Consider the following 15,035-nt stretch of genomic DNA (forward strand, 5'->3'; position numbering starts at 1 on the left):
CCTACACAGTCAATGCTCAGCCCAATAAACGTGTGCAGAAGGATCCTATTGTGGTGTCTATTTTGCTGGCGAGTCAGGCGTCCCACAATCATAGCCTAACAGGAACTCCATACAGTGAGAGACATAGCCCTAGATGGTGAGTGATTGATGATCACTTGATGTCCACTTCTGGCGTCTATCACCTGACCCCTTCTCCAAAGCCAGACTAACCCAAAAAGCCATTGGAAAGGTACATATACATTTTCCCCACAGGACAAAGGGACAGAACCCATCTTTTGTCACAAGCCAATTTGAGAAGTGATAGTTTTGTTAGAAATCGGGCAACCTAAGAAGAGGGGGCCAGTTGTCATCATGTGTAGAAGACCGCTGAAAGATGGCAGCTGGTGAATAGCCAGTGACATTAGTGTGAGATTTAGGCAATCTCTGATTTAGGGACTGTGTTATGAGGCTCTAGGAAAAACAATGAATTCTAGGGACATCTGATGTCCTAAGATCGGTAAGAGGTTGGGTTCCTTAGAAAGACTGGAGAAGCCCAGAGATGGTCAGCTATCTAAGGAAGAGGAGAAAGTTCTGGAAAGTGGCAGGGAACTGGGGCCTGTCCTGGGAACAAGAACTGTGAAGAACTTGGCAGTGTACAGGGCCAGAGAGGAGCAGGAGGTGCTCATGATGTAGCTGGAGTGAAGGGAGAGTGGGAAAGGGATGGCCAGGGCCAAGGGCAGCAGGAGAGTCAGGGCTCTGACCCCTCCCATTCCCTCATCTTACCAATCCCTCCTAGGGACAGGGCTAGGAACATGATCAGGAACCACATGGTAACAGGTGTCCAGGAGCTGCAGGAGGTGAGCTTGGAGCTGTGGAGGCTCCTCAGGGAAACTTTAAAACCCTCATTCTCCTCCAAAGTCCCTCCCCTGTTTTCTTGCCACCCAGATGCCTAGAAAGCTCTGTTCTTGCTGACAGAGTTGTACTTCCTTCTTGCACCCTTCTGGATGTGGGAGGGGAGGGCCCTGTTGCACCTGCTGTCCTGTGAGCACTAGGTCATCCTGGTAAACCTTCCCAGGGATGAGATTGGGTGGGGCAGGTCCTGCTGTTTCTGGAGCTGTTTGAGTTCTGGGGACCTTAGCCAGGTTGCAAGGTCAGGGGCAATGGTGAGTTGGGTTGAAAGGCTGATGGAGGAGCAAGTGATGTCCCACCCACAGCTCTAAGGAAGTTCCTGTACCTCAAGACCAAGATTATCCCCAGAAAGTTGCAGTTAGAACAAAATTTTTTCACCAGTGATAGCCAAAACAGGTTCTAGTTCCCTGTAGATACAGATCATTTTTTTGAGAATGCCAAAATGCTTGCTTTTCTGGACTGGAACCCTGGATCACTGATTTTATTGTTCCTATAAGAAGTTTGGGAGCTGCGTTTAGTGGCTCACACCTTTAATACCAGCCTTTTGAAGCCACAGCCAGGTGGATCTGTGTGATTTTAGGCTCTAGTATTCTGTGATGTAGACCAATCTAGTCTACATAGTGACTTTCAAGACAGTCAGGGTAATATGTAGAACTGTCTCAAAACAAATACAAAAACATTATAAATAGAAGTTATGGTGCACATTACCATGGTTTGATCACTCTTTTATTAAAAAAATATGAAAACTAAGGTTATTCCCGTGGAGTTTCACTCAACCTGAACAGTGTTGGTCCAACAATGACCTTTCTGTTCCTGATTTCCTAGATCCTGAGCTACATTTTGAGGGTAGAGCAGCCCAGCTTATTTGAGACCCTTTCTCATGAAACAGCAACCAGAAAATGTCACTTGCCTCCAGATGCTTCAGGGTTACGCTTGTTGGCTACATATTTTTGTGCATAACTTTGATCCCAGAACTTAGGTGTTAGGGGCTGGTGGATCTTTGTGAGTTCCAGGTTAGACTGGTACACATAGTGTATTCAGGTCAGTGAAACAACATAGGGAGACTTTGTCTCAAAAGTTAAAACATCAAGAATTCAGCATGGGTTCTGGTACAGAGAAGGAGAAATACCTAGCCTTATACACCTACTTACTGTTGCAGGTTTCACACCAATCCCCTCTCATTGAGTATCTAGACTATTTCAGTTCTCATGGTAGTTAGCACATTTTACCTGGGTGTATGCATGTGTGCCATGTAAGCTCCAAAATGGGCAAGCTAGTCCTAATATAGGCAACTGAGGGGCTGGTGATCAATTGGCCATGTAGTTCTCCTCTGAGTCCTTGGCCTCTGTGCCCAAGTTCTTCTGAAAACTACAGTGTTCTTTGCTCTAAAGGAAAAGAGAGGAAGCATGCGTTCATCCACTTGTGAGTTCTTTCATGCACTCAATCTTTTATGTATGTCTTCAAGGATACATAAGCATGCTGGAGTGCTGCAGAACCTTTTGGTCCCTGACTGCATAGAATGAATCTCTGGTTGCAGGTGGACAAAGAGTCGCCAAATGAATGACAGACAGATCAACACGAGAGATCGTGTAGAATCTGAATGTAATTTTTCAAGTTGAGATCATACTTTTTATACAGAAACCAGGAGAGATACATCCAAGGAGTTACAGTGACACAATACAAAAGGAATGTATACATCAAAAGAAGGTGGGGACCAGGCCACTGCCACTAAGAAGGGAGCCAGGTGTAAAGCTAGTCTATTGTTAAGCCCAACACCAGGGGTTCTTAGTAAAGGCCTGATTATGCTGTTTCTTTTGGGCTAGTGAAGAAATCTGTCTCAGGGGGATTCCCTAACTCTTTCATGGTAAACCTACCTGTTTGCTAGGCCATTGTATATTCCCTTGTTTGCGTGAGACAGCCTATTGTACTAAGTAATCACTCTGCAGACCAGCCTTGAGCTATTCCAGCTCCGTTCTTTGTAATGCCTAATTAGTTTCACTGTCTCTACTAGAGTAAATTTGAATGTTACTGAATTGTTAACACTCTTACTGAATTCCTACTGAATTCCAAGTTTGTTGGCTTCAAGGATTTTCTGGGACTTTGCAACACTGGTGAAGGTTTAGCTATGTCAGAATCCAATCTTTAAAGGCATTTATAATAAAATAATACTAAAAGAGAGCATGTAGATCCATACACCAGACTAATGCAGGGATAGGGTATGAGTATACAGATTATGAGAATGCCAAGGTTCCAGGAGGTTGAGTTTCCTTGAAACTCTTTGCCTTGTGAGTGCTTCCAGGCCTCTTGGCCTGTCACGCAGACTTTCACTGGAGTATGCACAGCACTGGAGTGTTAGAAAGGTGTACTGCATCAGAAAAGGCCAGTGCATGAGAACTGAAAGAGTAGAAGTGTTGCTGGAGATGGTCTGCAAAAAGCTTCCCCAGGGAACTGGTTGTAGATGAGAGGGGGAAATGGAAATGAGGAAGAGGATGAAGGTTTGTATGCCTTGACAGAGAGTGGAGAAATGATCCAGGTCCTGAGNACCTTCTCCCTCCCCAGCTGACCTGCTCTGTTCCTGGGTGGAGGGCTAAAATATTGTTCTACTTGGCTGGTCTTACAGGTCCATCTTCCTGGCAATTTTGTTGGTGTTCAGTGTAATGGATGTGCGGATTCCCTATGTGCACCATGCATACACTGGCTTCATTGGACTCTGGATTAACTGAGGGAGCATAAGTGTGCCACTCTGGGACAATTCACTGGTCAGTGAATATATAGACTGGGGTTCCTTCAATTGGGTGGAAAAGGTGACTGTGGGGGAGAACCACTGGCTCTCTCCCAGTAGTCTTTCTTGGGGAGTTGGTTAGGGATCAGAGTGGGTGCATCATTGATGGTGGGTAGCTCTATGAGTGGCAGTAGAGTTATTTTTGAATTTCTAGATAGTGATTTTGGTAATGTGAGTGGAGATGACTTTTTTCTTCTTTGTTTTTATTTGTTTTATTTGTTTTATTTATTTATTTATTTATGGATGAGGGTGTTGCTGAAGGCAGAACCCTGAACTCTACACACACAGGCTAAAGGGTCTCTATCACTGAGGTACACCCCCAGAGGAACATCATTGGAGAACTCTAGACCAGTGCTGTAACTTTGAACCATTTCCTGCCCCTCCTTGTGGGATGGATTCTAGATAACTACATTCCCTTCCTCTGCCTTGTTTGTGACAGGTCTATGTAGCCCAGGCTGGCCTCTAGCTCAATGTGTATGTGTTGATAACCATGATTTTCTGATCCTCCTCCCAAGTGCAGGGATCACAGCATGCGCTGCAGACTCAGCTCAGCACAGTGCTGAGGATGAAATGCAGGATGCTCACAGCTAGACAAGCATTCTGCCAACTAAGACACAACACCAAGACCCCTTGACTGCTTTTACCTTGTTTTTGGAGACAGATAAGATCTATGTGTCTTGAAACTGCTCAGGAAGGACATGAAAAGAATATCCTCCCCAGCTGCTGGAGTACCTAGGTTGGGATCCTCATGGTGTGAGACGAAGGAGAGCAAGAACTTGAGTGAGAGACAGATAGAGAGACAGAGAGAGAGACAAAGAGAGAGAAAGAGAGAAAGAAACTGACACAGAGAGAGAGACAGAGAGAGAGAAAAAAGGGAGGGTTGGGGGGGAGAGAGAGAGAGAGACAGAGAGAGAGAAAGAGAAAGAGAAAGAGAGAGAATTGGGAGTGACTGAAGTTATCTCTCCAACTTCCTTCCCCAGTTTACATTCACATAAACAATGGCTTCATATTTCTGGCCCTGGCACTATGCCTCATCCTCCTGCCCACCATGTTCCTCTCCTTTCCATCAATCTGCTGACACCTGAACAAGATAGACTTCATCTTTAGTTTCCTTAGCATTGGCATCGGTAAGTGATGGCAAAGAAAAGGGTGACTGTGATCCTCCACCAAAACCCAGAGACTCCTCCTACACAGAGGTGTGGCTGGATTTCCAGTTCTGCTGCTCCCAGGGAGAGTGGTGTCTCTGTGTCTCTCTTGGGCTTTCTCTGTATCCCAGGCTGGCATTGGACTCACTCTGTAGTCCATGCTGGCTGTGAATATGCCATCCTCTTGCCTCAGCATCAAAAGTAGCTGGGTTTAAAAGCTTATGCCTACTATTTGTGACTGATGGACTTGTCCTCCTTTATCCTTTACACTCTGAGTATGTATCCATTTGTGGTGTGTGTGTGTGTGTGTGTGTGTGTGTGTGTGTGTACTTTTGGCAGGTCAGGGAGTTTTTCTCTGTCTCTCTCCTTTTGGGTGTGGTGGTGTTCCTGTTTAGCCTTCTGTCCTTCTCTGGCCCCACCCTAATACACGGCTCCTTATTCTCCTCAGCCTAACTCTGTTTGTGGTAAACTGCAATAGGCTGTGCCTGAGTCCACAGGTTTCCTACCAGCTGGCCTTCTACCTGTGCTGGTGTGCCAGTGTCTTGATGCTGTGGACAGGTGAGGTCTGGGCCTTGGGCAGAAGGGCGGTGCCTGGACTGGGCAGGGGCAGAGTCCAGGAAAGGGGGTCAGCCCCCAGGGCTCAGTTAGGGTTTGGGGTGGGGCTCTGAGTCAAGTGCTCATGGGGTCCCTTCCCAGAGGAACTTTGTCCTTCATCATCTAAGTGCTAATATGTAGCTACAGTTTGCCTTCCAAAGAGCAGAGGCTCAGGTACTTTCTTTTTTTTTTTTTTTTTTTTTTTTTTGGTTTTTCGAGACAGGGTTTCTCTGTATAGCCCTGGCTGTCCTGGAACTCACTTTGTAGACCAGGCTGGCCTCAAACTCAGAAATCCGCCTGCCTCTGCCTCCCAAGTGCTGGGATTAAAGGCGTGCGCCACCACCGCCCGGCGGCTCAGGTACTTTCATTTGGCCTTGAGACACCACTCATTGCAGTTGCAGCAGCAGTCCATTTTGGACAGGAACTTGGAGCCTGCCCAGAGGTTGTCTGTTGTAAACTGCTTTGTGCAATACCACGGGCATCTGCAACAGAGGGACTTATCATCTTCTCAGGACACTGATGAGTTCCCGAAGCCCAATGTCTCAACCTCTATCTCTGTGGTTCAGTTTCCATCAGACCTCCCTTGATGTCCCATACTTCCCCTGAGAGCATGTAGCACCATCAGCACACAGGTGGTAAGACTAGTTCTACTCGCTAAGGCCTACTCCTTTCTGACTGAGTATTGACAGGGACCCTCCTCCTGAAGTTCTCTGATACTCTTAGCTGTGACTTGTCCCTCTAAACAGACAGTGTTTTGTGCAGCAGCAGCAACAGCAGTGTGGCCCTTTTCCCAAGATGGGTGATTCTCTGTCCCACAGGACATGGTTCTAAGTCACTCTTCATCCTTTGGTCCAGCCCTACCAAAGAAATCCAGTCCAATGTCCCTTGGTTGAGACACTGCAGCCTACCTAGCCTTTGGGGCAGTCCCTGCTCTTCTGTGGACAGACTCTTCTCCATTGAGTCAACGCTTCATTACAATAACACCCCAGCCCAGCTCAAGAAACCCAGGTAGGCAGTCTGAATTCACAGTGTCTGACAATTTATCATCTTTTCTGCTTCCAGTATAAGGTCAGCCCTACCTGGAGTCAATCACTCTGATGTCTCTAAAGTTTTCCTTTGTGATTTGCACATTTTTCTTGCCATAGGAGACACATGTGGCATCCCTGAGTTGGTCTGAGCCTTTTGTCTGCATTTGTCTCAACTCCATCCCCTTAGCCAAGAGTACTTGTACATCTGTCCCTTGCTGATCTACTTTGGAAGTCCAGACCTTAGCTGAGGGATCCTTGATTTGGTACCCCACTCCAGTAGGACAGAGAATGTCAGACCTTGAACTAATTTGTTGCATGGTATATTTTATTGAGAACAGCAGATAATGTGACACTCAGGGTTTTTTTGCCATAGTGTCTTTTATCCAAGAGGTAAACTTAATAAGTTTGGTGTAGATGGCCGGCGCATTGGGTTCACCACATGGGGTAGAGCCCCATGATGTGATACCTTGTAGAACACCATCACAGATCAGTGGGCCTCCTGAGTCACCCTGATAAAAGGACAGGGACAGCAGTAAGGCAGGGCCTGGCAGTTGGATTCTAGTAGACAATCTGGAACTGGCTCCCAGGGAGGAATACAGGGACTCTTAAGAGGCAGCTCTGTTCAATAGGTGAGGGAATCCAGCTTTTGGGAGCCCAGATCTTGTGAGGACATTGGGTTGAGGTGAGGGCCTCACAGAACAGTCCCCTAAGACATGTCACAGAGGAGAAATAGTACCAGTTACAGGATCCTCCCCTCCCAGGGCACATGCCTTCCACAGGGAAGGATAAAAAGAGCCTGCCTAGTCATGGTGTTGAAGTGGGAACCAAGAAACCCAGTTCCCTCTTTCAGCCCTTCACCTCACTGCAGGGAGGTGCTGTCTCACCTTACAAGTGTCTTTGCCTCCATTCATCTCTCCTGCACACAGCATGACATCTGTCACCTTCATTATATAAGCTTTCACACAGTCCTCATTAGGCTGGAGCTTGATGGACACACACTGGAGATCATTTGGGTTTTGGTCTTTGGATCAGGAAGAAAGTGGGTGGTAAGCAGGGCCCAATATAGTCCCATCTGCCCCTCCTCCACACCGAGCTGTTGTGCTTGGACCTGACTCACATATTAACGGTTTAATGCTGCCCCAGCCTGAGGCTTTGCATGTGCTGCCTAGCTTGGGCTCCTCAGTGGGCAGGTCGATGGGCTTCACAACATCTGTGATGTCAGCAGGCTTGCTGAGGTGGAGCAGCATCAGGTCATTGCTTAAGTCTGCCCCAGGAGGTATCTTGTCAAGGGTCAGGAGGCTCATGTTGAAGCCAGGATGAGGGAAGCTTTTGCTGACCAATCGGTGCTGAGCAGAGGGTTCATCTTCGAATAGCTTGTTTTTGCCCAGCCAAACATTATACTTGCTGTGGGGCAGGGAAGGAGATGGCGGGGGTGAGTGGAGAGAATCAGGGAGATTAGTCAGCATCAGCAGAAGAGGGGGAGGATGGAGGGAGGAAGGAAGAGTGAGTCAGAGACAGAAACATACACAGACAGAAAGATACACACACACACACACACACACACACACACACACAGTCACACACACACACACCCACACAGAGAGAGAGAGACACAGAGAGAGACACAGAGAGAGAGAGACACAGAGAGAGATAGAAATAGAGAAATAAACAAACAGAGAGACAGAAAGGTTCATACATACATACATACATGCATTCATACATACATATAGATTTAGAGAGGCAGAAAGAGCAAATACAGGAACAGAAGACAAGGGTAGAAATGGTAGGCCTAAAATCTGCTCAGGTGCAGCTAGGACAGGGTTGAACTTCCCCAACTGGTAAGGCCTGGCCTGCAGCCCAAGGTCTGAGCTCTCCCCTCCCTCCCCAGCATCCAGCTCTCTGTACTCAGTTATCTCACCCAGCTCCAGTTCTGACCAGCCCTTCTCTGTGTGTCCTAGAGTGGACAGAAGGTCCTAAGGGAAGAGCTGCCCTGAGGAGAGTGAGGACTTCTCTCACAGCCTACCCTCAGTGAAAGCACTCTCTATCCTCAGGGGACCTTTAGGTCTTGTCCACACTATGGTCTGTAGTGATATAAGAGAACACATGAGACCCAGAACCAGAAAGGTGTGCCTAGTGTCCCAAGTCATACACACAGTGACAGATGGCCACAGAGACACTCATATGTGAATACAGACAGGAGAGAGACAGATAATAAGAGAGAGAGAGAGAGAAAAAAAAAAAGAAACAGGACTCTGAACACAAACCTGGAGGGAGGAGTAAAGAGAGACCCAGGAGGTCATGGATAGTTTCAGCCAGTCCCACTCCCCTGCCCTTCAGTACCCCAGCCTGTCCTGGAGTCATGATCTCTGGCTGCCACCCTGCTTTCCTGTCTCCACCCTTACTTACTCTTCATAGCAGTGGGCAGCTGTGAGAACCCAGTTGGGGTCCAACAGGACACCCCCACATATGTATTCATCTAAGTCGTACACAGCCACATGCCAGGGCTGGGAATTCTTCTCACAGTTAAACCCTCCAACAATTCGAGACTGGACAGGAGGTGCAGCATCTGCAACAGGAGCAATGGGGGAGGGGAGATTTGGCACATGTATGGAGGTGTACCATTGGGAGACACAGCTAAGCAGGGCTGGGATCTGGAGTAGGGACCAATATATGGCTGGTCCTGCATAGGGAGATGTATGCTGTGGGTACAGAAAGAACTCTTGAATGAGGAGTCGGGTATAGTGTCAGGGCACTTTAGAATTTTAGGTGAAGGGATGGCAAAGAAGCTTCATTCTTAGTTGAATGAGAATAAAATCCTTTAATATGGAATTTAGAGCCTCCAAGGCTTGAGAAGAAGTCTTGGCCTTGGCTGGGTTTTGGGAATTTTTGAAAGGTGAAGTGTCAGAAAATTAGATTTGAATGAATAAATGAAACCAGGAAAGGGAGCTTGGGGGTTATTCTGGGTTTCTTTGATTGGGCATGAAGTGGCAGCTGGGTTGGAGAGATTGAAGAATCCCAGGTAAAAGGAGCAGGGTCAAGGCTAGGGCGTGGACTGCTGTTTGGGTCTGCAGTGGAAATGACATCAAGAGGGGTGGGGCTCCCTCAGAAAGGAGTTTGATATGGGACAAGCAGTGAGAGAAGGAAATTCTGGGGGTCTGTTAGGAAAAGGTTCTGCTCCTGTGGAGGTGGGCAAATCATCTGGGTATTGGAAAGGTTCAGGGTTCTCTTAGGCAGCCCCAGGACAGGAGTGGAAAAGGAATTAAAGCCTCTGGACAGAAGTGGAAACATAGTTAGATCAAGACAGGCCACTGTGAGGCAGAGAGGAGGAGCCAGCTGATGTGAGGTACATGGGTTAGGCATTGGGGTCTTTGGGGTGTCCTGAAGAGAGTGGGAAGTAGAGCTGTGCATTGGGGCTCTGATGAGATAGGACAGGAGCCTGCAGCACAGGGAGTGTGGCATGAGGGGGAAGAGCAGGCCAAGGCACAGCATTGGGAACAGAGGAAATCTTGGCAAGCCATTCATAGCTGCATTTCTCTGTAACTTCAGTACCCTGCAGGCTGAGGCAGAGGGATTGCCATGGATGAAGACAAGCCTGGGCTACATCATGAGACACTAACTCAGAACTTATTCCCAAGAGCTGGGCAAGCGATGGCTTGGCTGCTACAGGATTGGCCATGTAAGCATTAGGACCTGAGCTGAACCATCCAGAAACCAGGAAAAAATCAGGTGTGATGCTGTGTGCCTGTAACCCCAGAGCTGGGTAGGTGGAATCAGGAGGATTCCCTTGAGTTTTGTAGAACAGTCATCTTGGCCTAAACAGAAGTCTCCATTCAGTGAGAGCCCCTGCCAATGTTGTGAGTGATTGAGGAAGATACTTGTTGTCCAAGCCTGGTGTCTGCAAAATGACCCCTTGTCCAAAAATGAGACTAAATCAAAAGGCTAGCGAGAGGTGACATGGGCATTCTCTCCACACAAGAAATGGAGGGGGAACCCATCTGACCTTACAAGCCAATTTGAGAAGAGGAAGTTTTGGTAGAAACTGAACATCTTGGGAAGGTGGCACACCAGTTTTCAGGATGTGGAAAACATATCTGAAGGCTGGCATCTGCTGGACAGCCTAAGGCTGTAGTGGGGGATTTAGGCAAGCCTCTGACTCAGGGTTTGGGCTATGAGCCTGTAGGAAAAACAATGAACTGTAGGGAAATCTGAGGTCCTAAGTTTAGAAAGAGGTTGGGTTCCATAGAAAGAGTGGAGAAGCCCAGAGACGGTCAGGTGTCTAAGAAAGTTCTGGAAAGTGGGAGTGGACAGGGGTCTTTCCTGGGAGGAAGGACTGTGAGGGCCCGATCACTGCATAAGGCAGAGGAGGAGGAGCTGGTGGTGCTCATGATGTAGCTAGGTTCAGGGGAGAGGGAAAAGGTATGGCCAGGGCCAATAGCATCAGGAGAGTCAGGGCTGTGACCCCTCCCCTTCCCTTATCTCACCAATCCCTCCTAGGGACAGGGCTAGGAACAGGATCAGGAACCACATGGTAACAGGTGTCCAGGAGCTGCAGGAGGTGAGCTTGGAGCTGTGGAGGCTCCTCAGGGAGACTTTAAAAACCCTCATTCTCCCCCACAGCCCCACCCCTGTCCTGTGGCAGCCAGATGCTGACTAAAGCTCTTTCCTTGCTGACAGAGGTGGATTCACTGCACTGACCCTCCCTGCTGTGGTAAGGGGTGGTCCTGTTGCACCTGATGTCCAGTAGGCCCTAGGTCACCCTGGATACCTTCTCAAGGATAAAATTGGGTGGGACATGGACTTTTGTTTCTGGAGCTGTTACTGTTCCAGGGACCTTAGCCAGATGTCAAGGTCGTGGCAATGGTGAATTGGTGTGATTAGTGGGTAGCGGAGCAAGTGCTGCCAAGCCCACACCTCTAAGGAAGGCCTTGTATCTCAAGTGCAAGATTAACCCAGAAAGTTGCAGTTAGAACAGAGTCTTTGCACAAGTGATGGCCTAAGGGCTGCAAGCTCCCTGCAGATACAAATCTTTTCTTGGAGAATGCCAAAATGCTTTGTTTTAGACTTGGAAGTTGGATCACTGATTTTACTTTTCCTATTACGAGCTAAATTCAGAAATTCAAATAACCCCATTAAAAATTTGGTATAGAGCTAAACAAAGAATTCTCAATCAAGGAATACTGAAAGGCTGAGAAGCACTTGAAAAAATGTTCAACATCCTTAATCATCAGGGAAATGCAAATCAAAACAACCCTGAGATTCCACCTTACACCAGTCAGAATGGCTAGGATCTAAAATTCTGGTGACAGCAGATGCTGGTGAGGATGTGGAGAAAGAGGAACACTCCTCCATTGCTGGTGGGTTTGCAGGCTTGTACAACCACTCTGGAAATCAGTCTGGATGTTCCTCAGAAAACTGGACATAATACTACTGGTAGATCCAGCAATACCTCTCCTGGGCATATACCCAGAAGATGTTCCAACTGGTAATAAGGATACATGCTCCACTATGTTCATAGCAGCCTTATTTATAATAGCCAGAAGGTGGAAAGAACCCAGATGTCTCTCAACAGAGGAATGGATATAGAAAATGTGGTGCATTTATACAATGGAGTACTACTCAGCTATTAAAAACAATGAATTTATGAAATTCTTGGGCAAATGGATGTATCATCCTGGAGGATATCATCCTGAGTGAGGTAACCCAATCACAAAAGAAATCACTTGATATGCACTCACTAATAAGTGGGTATTAGCTCAGAAACCTAAAATACCGAAGATACAACTTCCAAAACACAAGAAAATCAAGAAAGAAGACCAACTCATGGATACTTCATTCTTCCCTAGAATAGGGAATAAAATATCCATGGAAGGAGTTGCAGAGACAAAGTTTAGAGCTAAGAAGAAAGGATTGACCATCCAGAGACTGTCCCACCCGGGTGTCCATCCCATAATCAGCCACCAAACACAGACACTATTGCATATGCCAGCAAGATTTTGCTGAAAAGACCCTGATATAGCTGTCTCCTGTGAGGCTTTGCCAGTGCCTGGAAAATACAGAAGTGGATGCTCACAGTCATCTATAGGATGTAACACAGGGCTCCCAATGAGGAGCTAGAGAAAGTATCCTGGAACTGAAGGGGTCTGGAATCCTATAGGTGGAACAACAATATGAACTAATCAGTACCCCCAGAACTCGTGTCTCTAGCTGCATATGTAGCAGAAGATGGCCTAGTTGGCCATCATTGGGAAGAGAGAACCCTTGGTCTTACAAACTTTATATGCCCCAGTATAGGGGAAAGCAAGGGCCAAGAAGTGGGAGTGAGTGGGTAGGGGAGCAGGGCAGGGGGGAGTGTATAGGAGACTTTTGGGATAACCTTTGAAATGTAAATGAAGAAAATATCCAATTAAAAAAAAGAAGCTTGGAACCTGGGTATAGTGGTGCACACCTTCAATACCAGTACTTTGAAGCCAGAGCCAGGTGGATCTGTGTGATTTTAGACTCTAGTATTCTGTGATGTAGACCAACCTAGTCTACATAGTGACTTTCAAGACAGACAGGGTTATATATAGAGCTGTCTCAAAACAAACTAATAAAATAAAATAAATAGAAGTTATGGTGCACATTACTATGGCCTGATCACTATTTTATTCAAAAGTATGAAAACTCAGGTTATTCCAGCTTAGAGTCACCCACCCTGATCAATGTTGGGGTCACTGTAACTTTTCCCTTCCTCATTTCCTAGTTCCTGAGCTACATGTTGAGTAGAGCCAAGCCTGGCCTCATGTGAGATCCTTTCTCAATAAACAGCAACCAGAAAATGTCACTTCCCTCCAAGAGCCTCATTGAGGGTCCATTTTGGCAGCTGCATAGTTTGGTGCACACCTTTGATCCCAGAACTTAGGAGTCAGGGGCTGGTGGATCTTGGTGAGGTCCAGGTTAGACTGTGCACATAGTGTACTCAGGCCAGTGAAACAACACAGGGAGACTTTGTCTCAAACGTTAAAACATCAAGAAGCCAGCATAGGTTCTGGTACAGAGAAGGGGAAATACCCAGCCTGTGACACCTACTTACTGTTGCAGGTTTCAGACCCATCCCCTCTTGTTGAGCATCTAGACTATTTCATCTCTCATGGCAGTTAGCACGTTTGACCTGGGTGTATGCATGTGTGCCCTGTAAGCTCCAAGAAGGCCAGGCTAGTCCTAATTCAGGGTAAGTGAGGAGCTTGTGATCAATGGGCCCCCTAGTTCTCCTCTGAGATCTTGGCCTCTGTGCCCAAGTTCTTCTGAAAACTACACTGTTCTTTGCTCTAAAGGAGAAGAGAGGAAGCATGCATTCATCCACTTGTGAGTTTTTTCATGCACTCAATCTTTTATGTATGTGTAGTGCATCAGAAGAGGACAGTGCATAAGAATGGAAAGAGTTGAAGTGGTGTTGGAGATGAGGTTCAAACAGACTCCACAGGGAAATGTTTGTAGTGGAGAGGGGAAATGAAAGGAGGAAGAGGATGAAGGTTTGTATGCATTCAGAGAGTGGAGAAGCATACCCGGTCCACAGAACCTTCTCCCTTTCCAGCTGACCGGATCTGTTCCTGGGAGGAGGACTGAAAATTTGTCCAACATGTCTGGTCCCAGAGGTCCATCTTCCTGGGAACTTTGTTAGTGTTCAGTGTAATGGATGTGTGGATTACATATGTGCCCCCTGCATACAATTTCTTCATTGGCCTCTGGATTGGCTTCAGGGGCATAAGTGTGCCAATGTGGGACAATTCACTGGTCAGTGAATATATAGACTGGGGTTCCTTCCATTGGGTGGTAAAGGTGACTGTGGGGGGTGCACTGGCTCTCTCTCAGGATGCTTTCTGGGGGAGTAAGTTAGGGCTTACAGTGGGTGCATCGTTGATGATGGGTAACTCTATGAGTGGCAGTAGAGTTATTTTTGAATTTCTAGGTAGTGAGTTTAGTAATGTGAGTGAAGATTTTTTTCTGTTTTTTCTTTTTTTTTGTGTGTGGGGGAGGGTGTTGCTGAAGGCTGAACCCTGAACCTTACACACAGGCCACAGGGTCTCTATCACTAAGGTACACCCTCAGAAGACCCTCATTGGTGGACTCTAGGCAGGTGCTGTATCTCTGAACTATTTCTTGCCCCTCATTGTGGGATGGATTCTAGACTGCTACATTCCTTTCCTCTGCCTTGTTTGTGACAGGTCTATGTAGCCCAGGCTGGCCTCCAGCTCATTGTGTATCTGTGGACAACCATGATTTTCTGATCCTCGTCCTAAGTGCAGGGATCACAGGCATGTGCTGCAGACTCAGCTCAGCACAGTGCAGAGGATGAAATACAGGATTCTCACAGCTAGACAAGCATTCTGCCAACTAAGACACAACACCAGGACCCCTCAACTGCTTTTACCTTTTATTTAAAGACATATAAGATCTATGTGTCTGTAAACTGCTCAGGCAGGACATCAAAAGACACTCCTCCCCAGCTGCTGTAGTACCTAGTTTAGGCTCCTCATGGTGTGAGAGGAAGGAGAGCAAGAACTAGAGACAGAGAGAGAGACAGAGAGAGAGAGAGAGAGAGAGAGAGAGAGAGAGAGA

At 47.0% G+C, this 15,035-nt stretch overlaps 3 protein-coding genes across 4 annotated transcripts in view; 1 reads left to right on the plus strand and 2 right to left on the minus strand.

Moving 5' to 3' along the window:
• LOC110298249 (kallikrein 1-related peptidase b27) overlaps positions 1-830 on the minus strand; it is a 14,477-nt gene extending 13,647 nt beyond the window's left edge. The window contains exon 1 of the mRNA XM_021167380.1: positions 763-830. Within this exon, the coding sequence (XP_021023039.1) occupies positions 763-808 (46 nt within the window). The 5' untranslated portion in view covers positions 809-830. The remainder of the gene's footprint in view (positions 1-762) is intronic.
• Klk15 (kallikrein related peptidase 15) overlaps positions 1-15,035 on the plus strand; it is a 642,438-nt gene that overhangs the window by 490,106 nt on the left and 137,297 nt on the right. The window lies entirely within an intron of this gene.
• LOC110298253 (kallikrein 1-related peptidase b22) lies at positions 6,747-10,987 on the minus strand. 2 transcript variants are annotated; one of them, XM_021167388.1, is made up of 6 exons: positions 10,919-10,964; positions 8,844-9,003; positions 8,255-8,263; positions 7,555-7,841; positions 7,322-7,458; positions 6,791-6,946 (listed from the first exon to the last, which is right to left on the minus strand). In XM_021167388.1, the coding sequence occupies exons 1-6, from the start codon at positions 10,962-10,964 to the stop codon at positions 6,791-6,793; spliced, it is 795 nt and encodes a 264-aa protein (XP_021023047.1). The 2 variants fall into 2 exon arrangements, with proteins under 2 accessions (XP_021023046.1, XP_021023047.1); XM_021167387.1 differs by lacking the exon at positions 8,255-8,263 and having other exon boundaries at positions 6,747-6,946; positions 10,919-10,987.

This window comes from Mus caroli, chromosome 7 (assembly GCF_900094665.2).
Source record: "Mus caroli chromosome 7, CAROLI_EIJ_v1.1, whole genome shotgun sequence".
NCBI classification, from domain to species: domain Eukaryota; kingdom Metazoa; phylum Chordata; class Mammalia; order Rodentia; family Muridae; genus Mus; species Mus caroli.

Excerpts from the sequence above, each read along its gene's own strand:
- LOC110298253 (XM_021167388.1), bottom strand. The coding sequence starts at position 10,964 with ATGTGGTTCCTGATCCTGTTCCTAGCCCTGTCCCTAGGAGGGATTG. Across the intron at positions 9,004-10,918 it reads CCTGTCCCTAGGAGGGATTG|ATGCTGCACCTCCTGTCCAG; the intron begins GTGAGATAAGGG and ends CTCCTGTTGCAG. Across the intron at positions 6,947-7,321 it reads GAGGCAAAGACACTTGTAAG|GGTGACTCAGGAGGCCCACT; the intron begins GTGAGACAGCAC and ends TCCTTTTATCAG.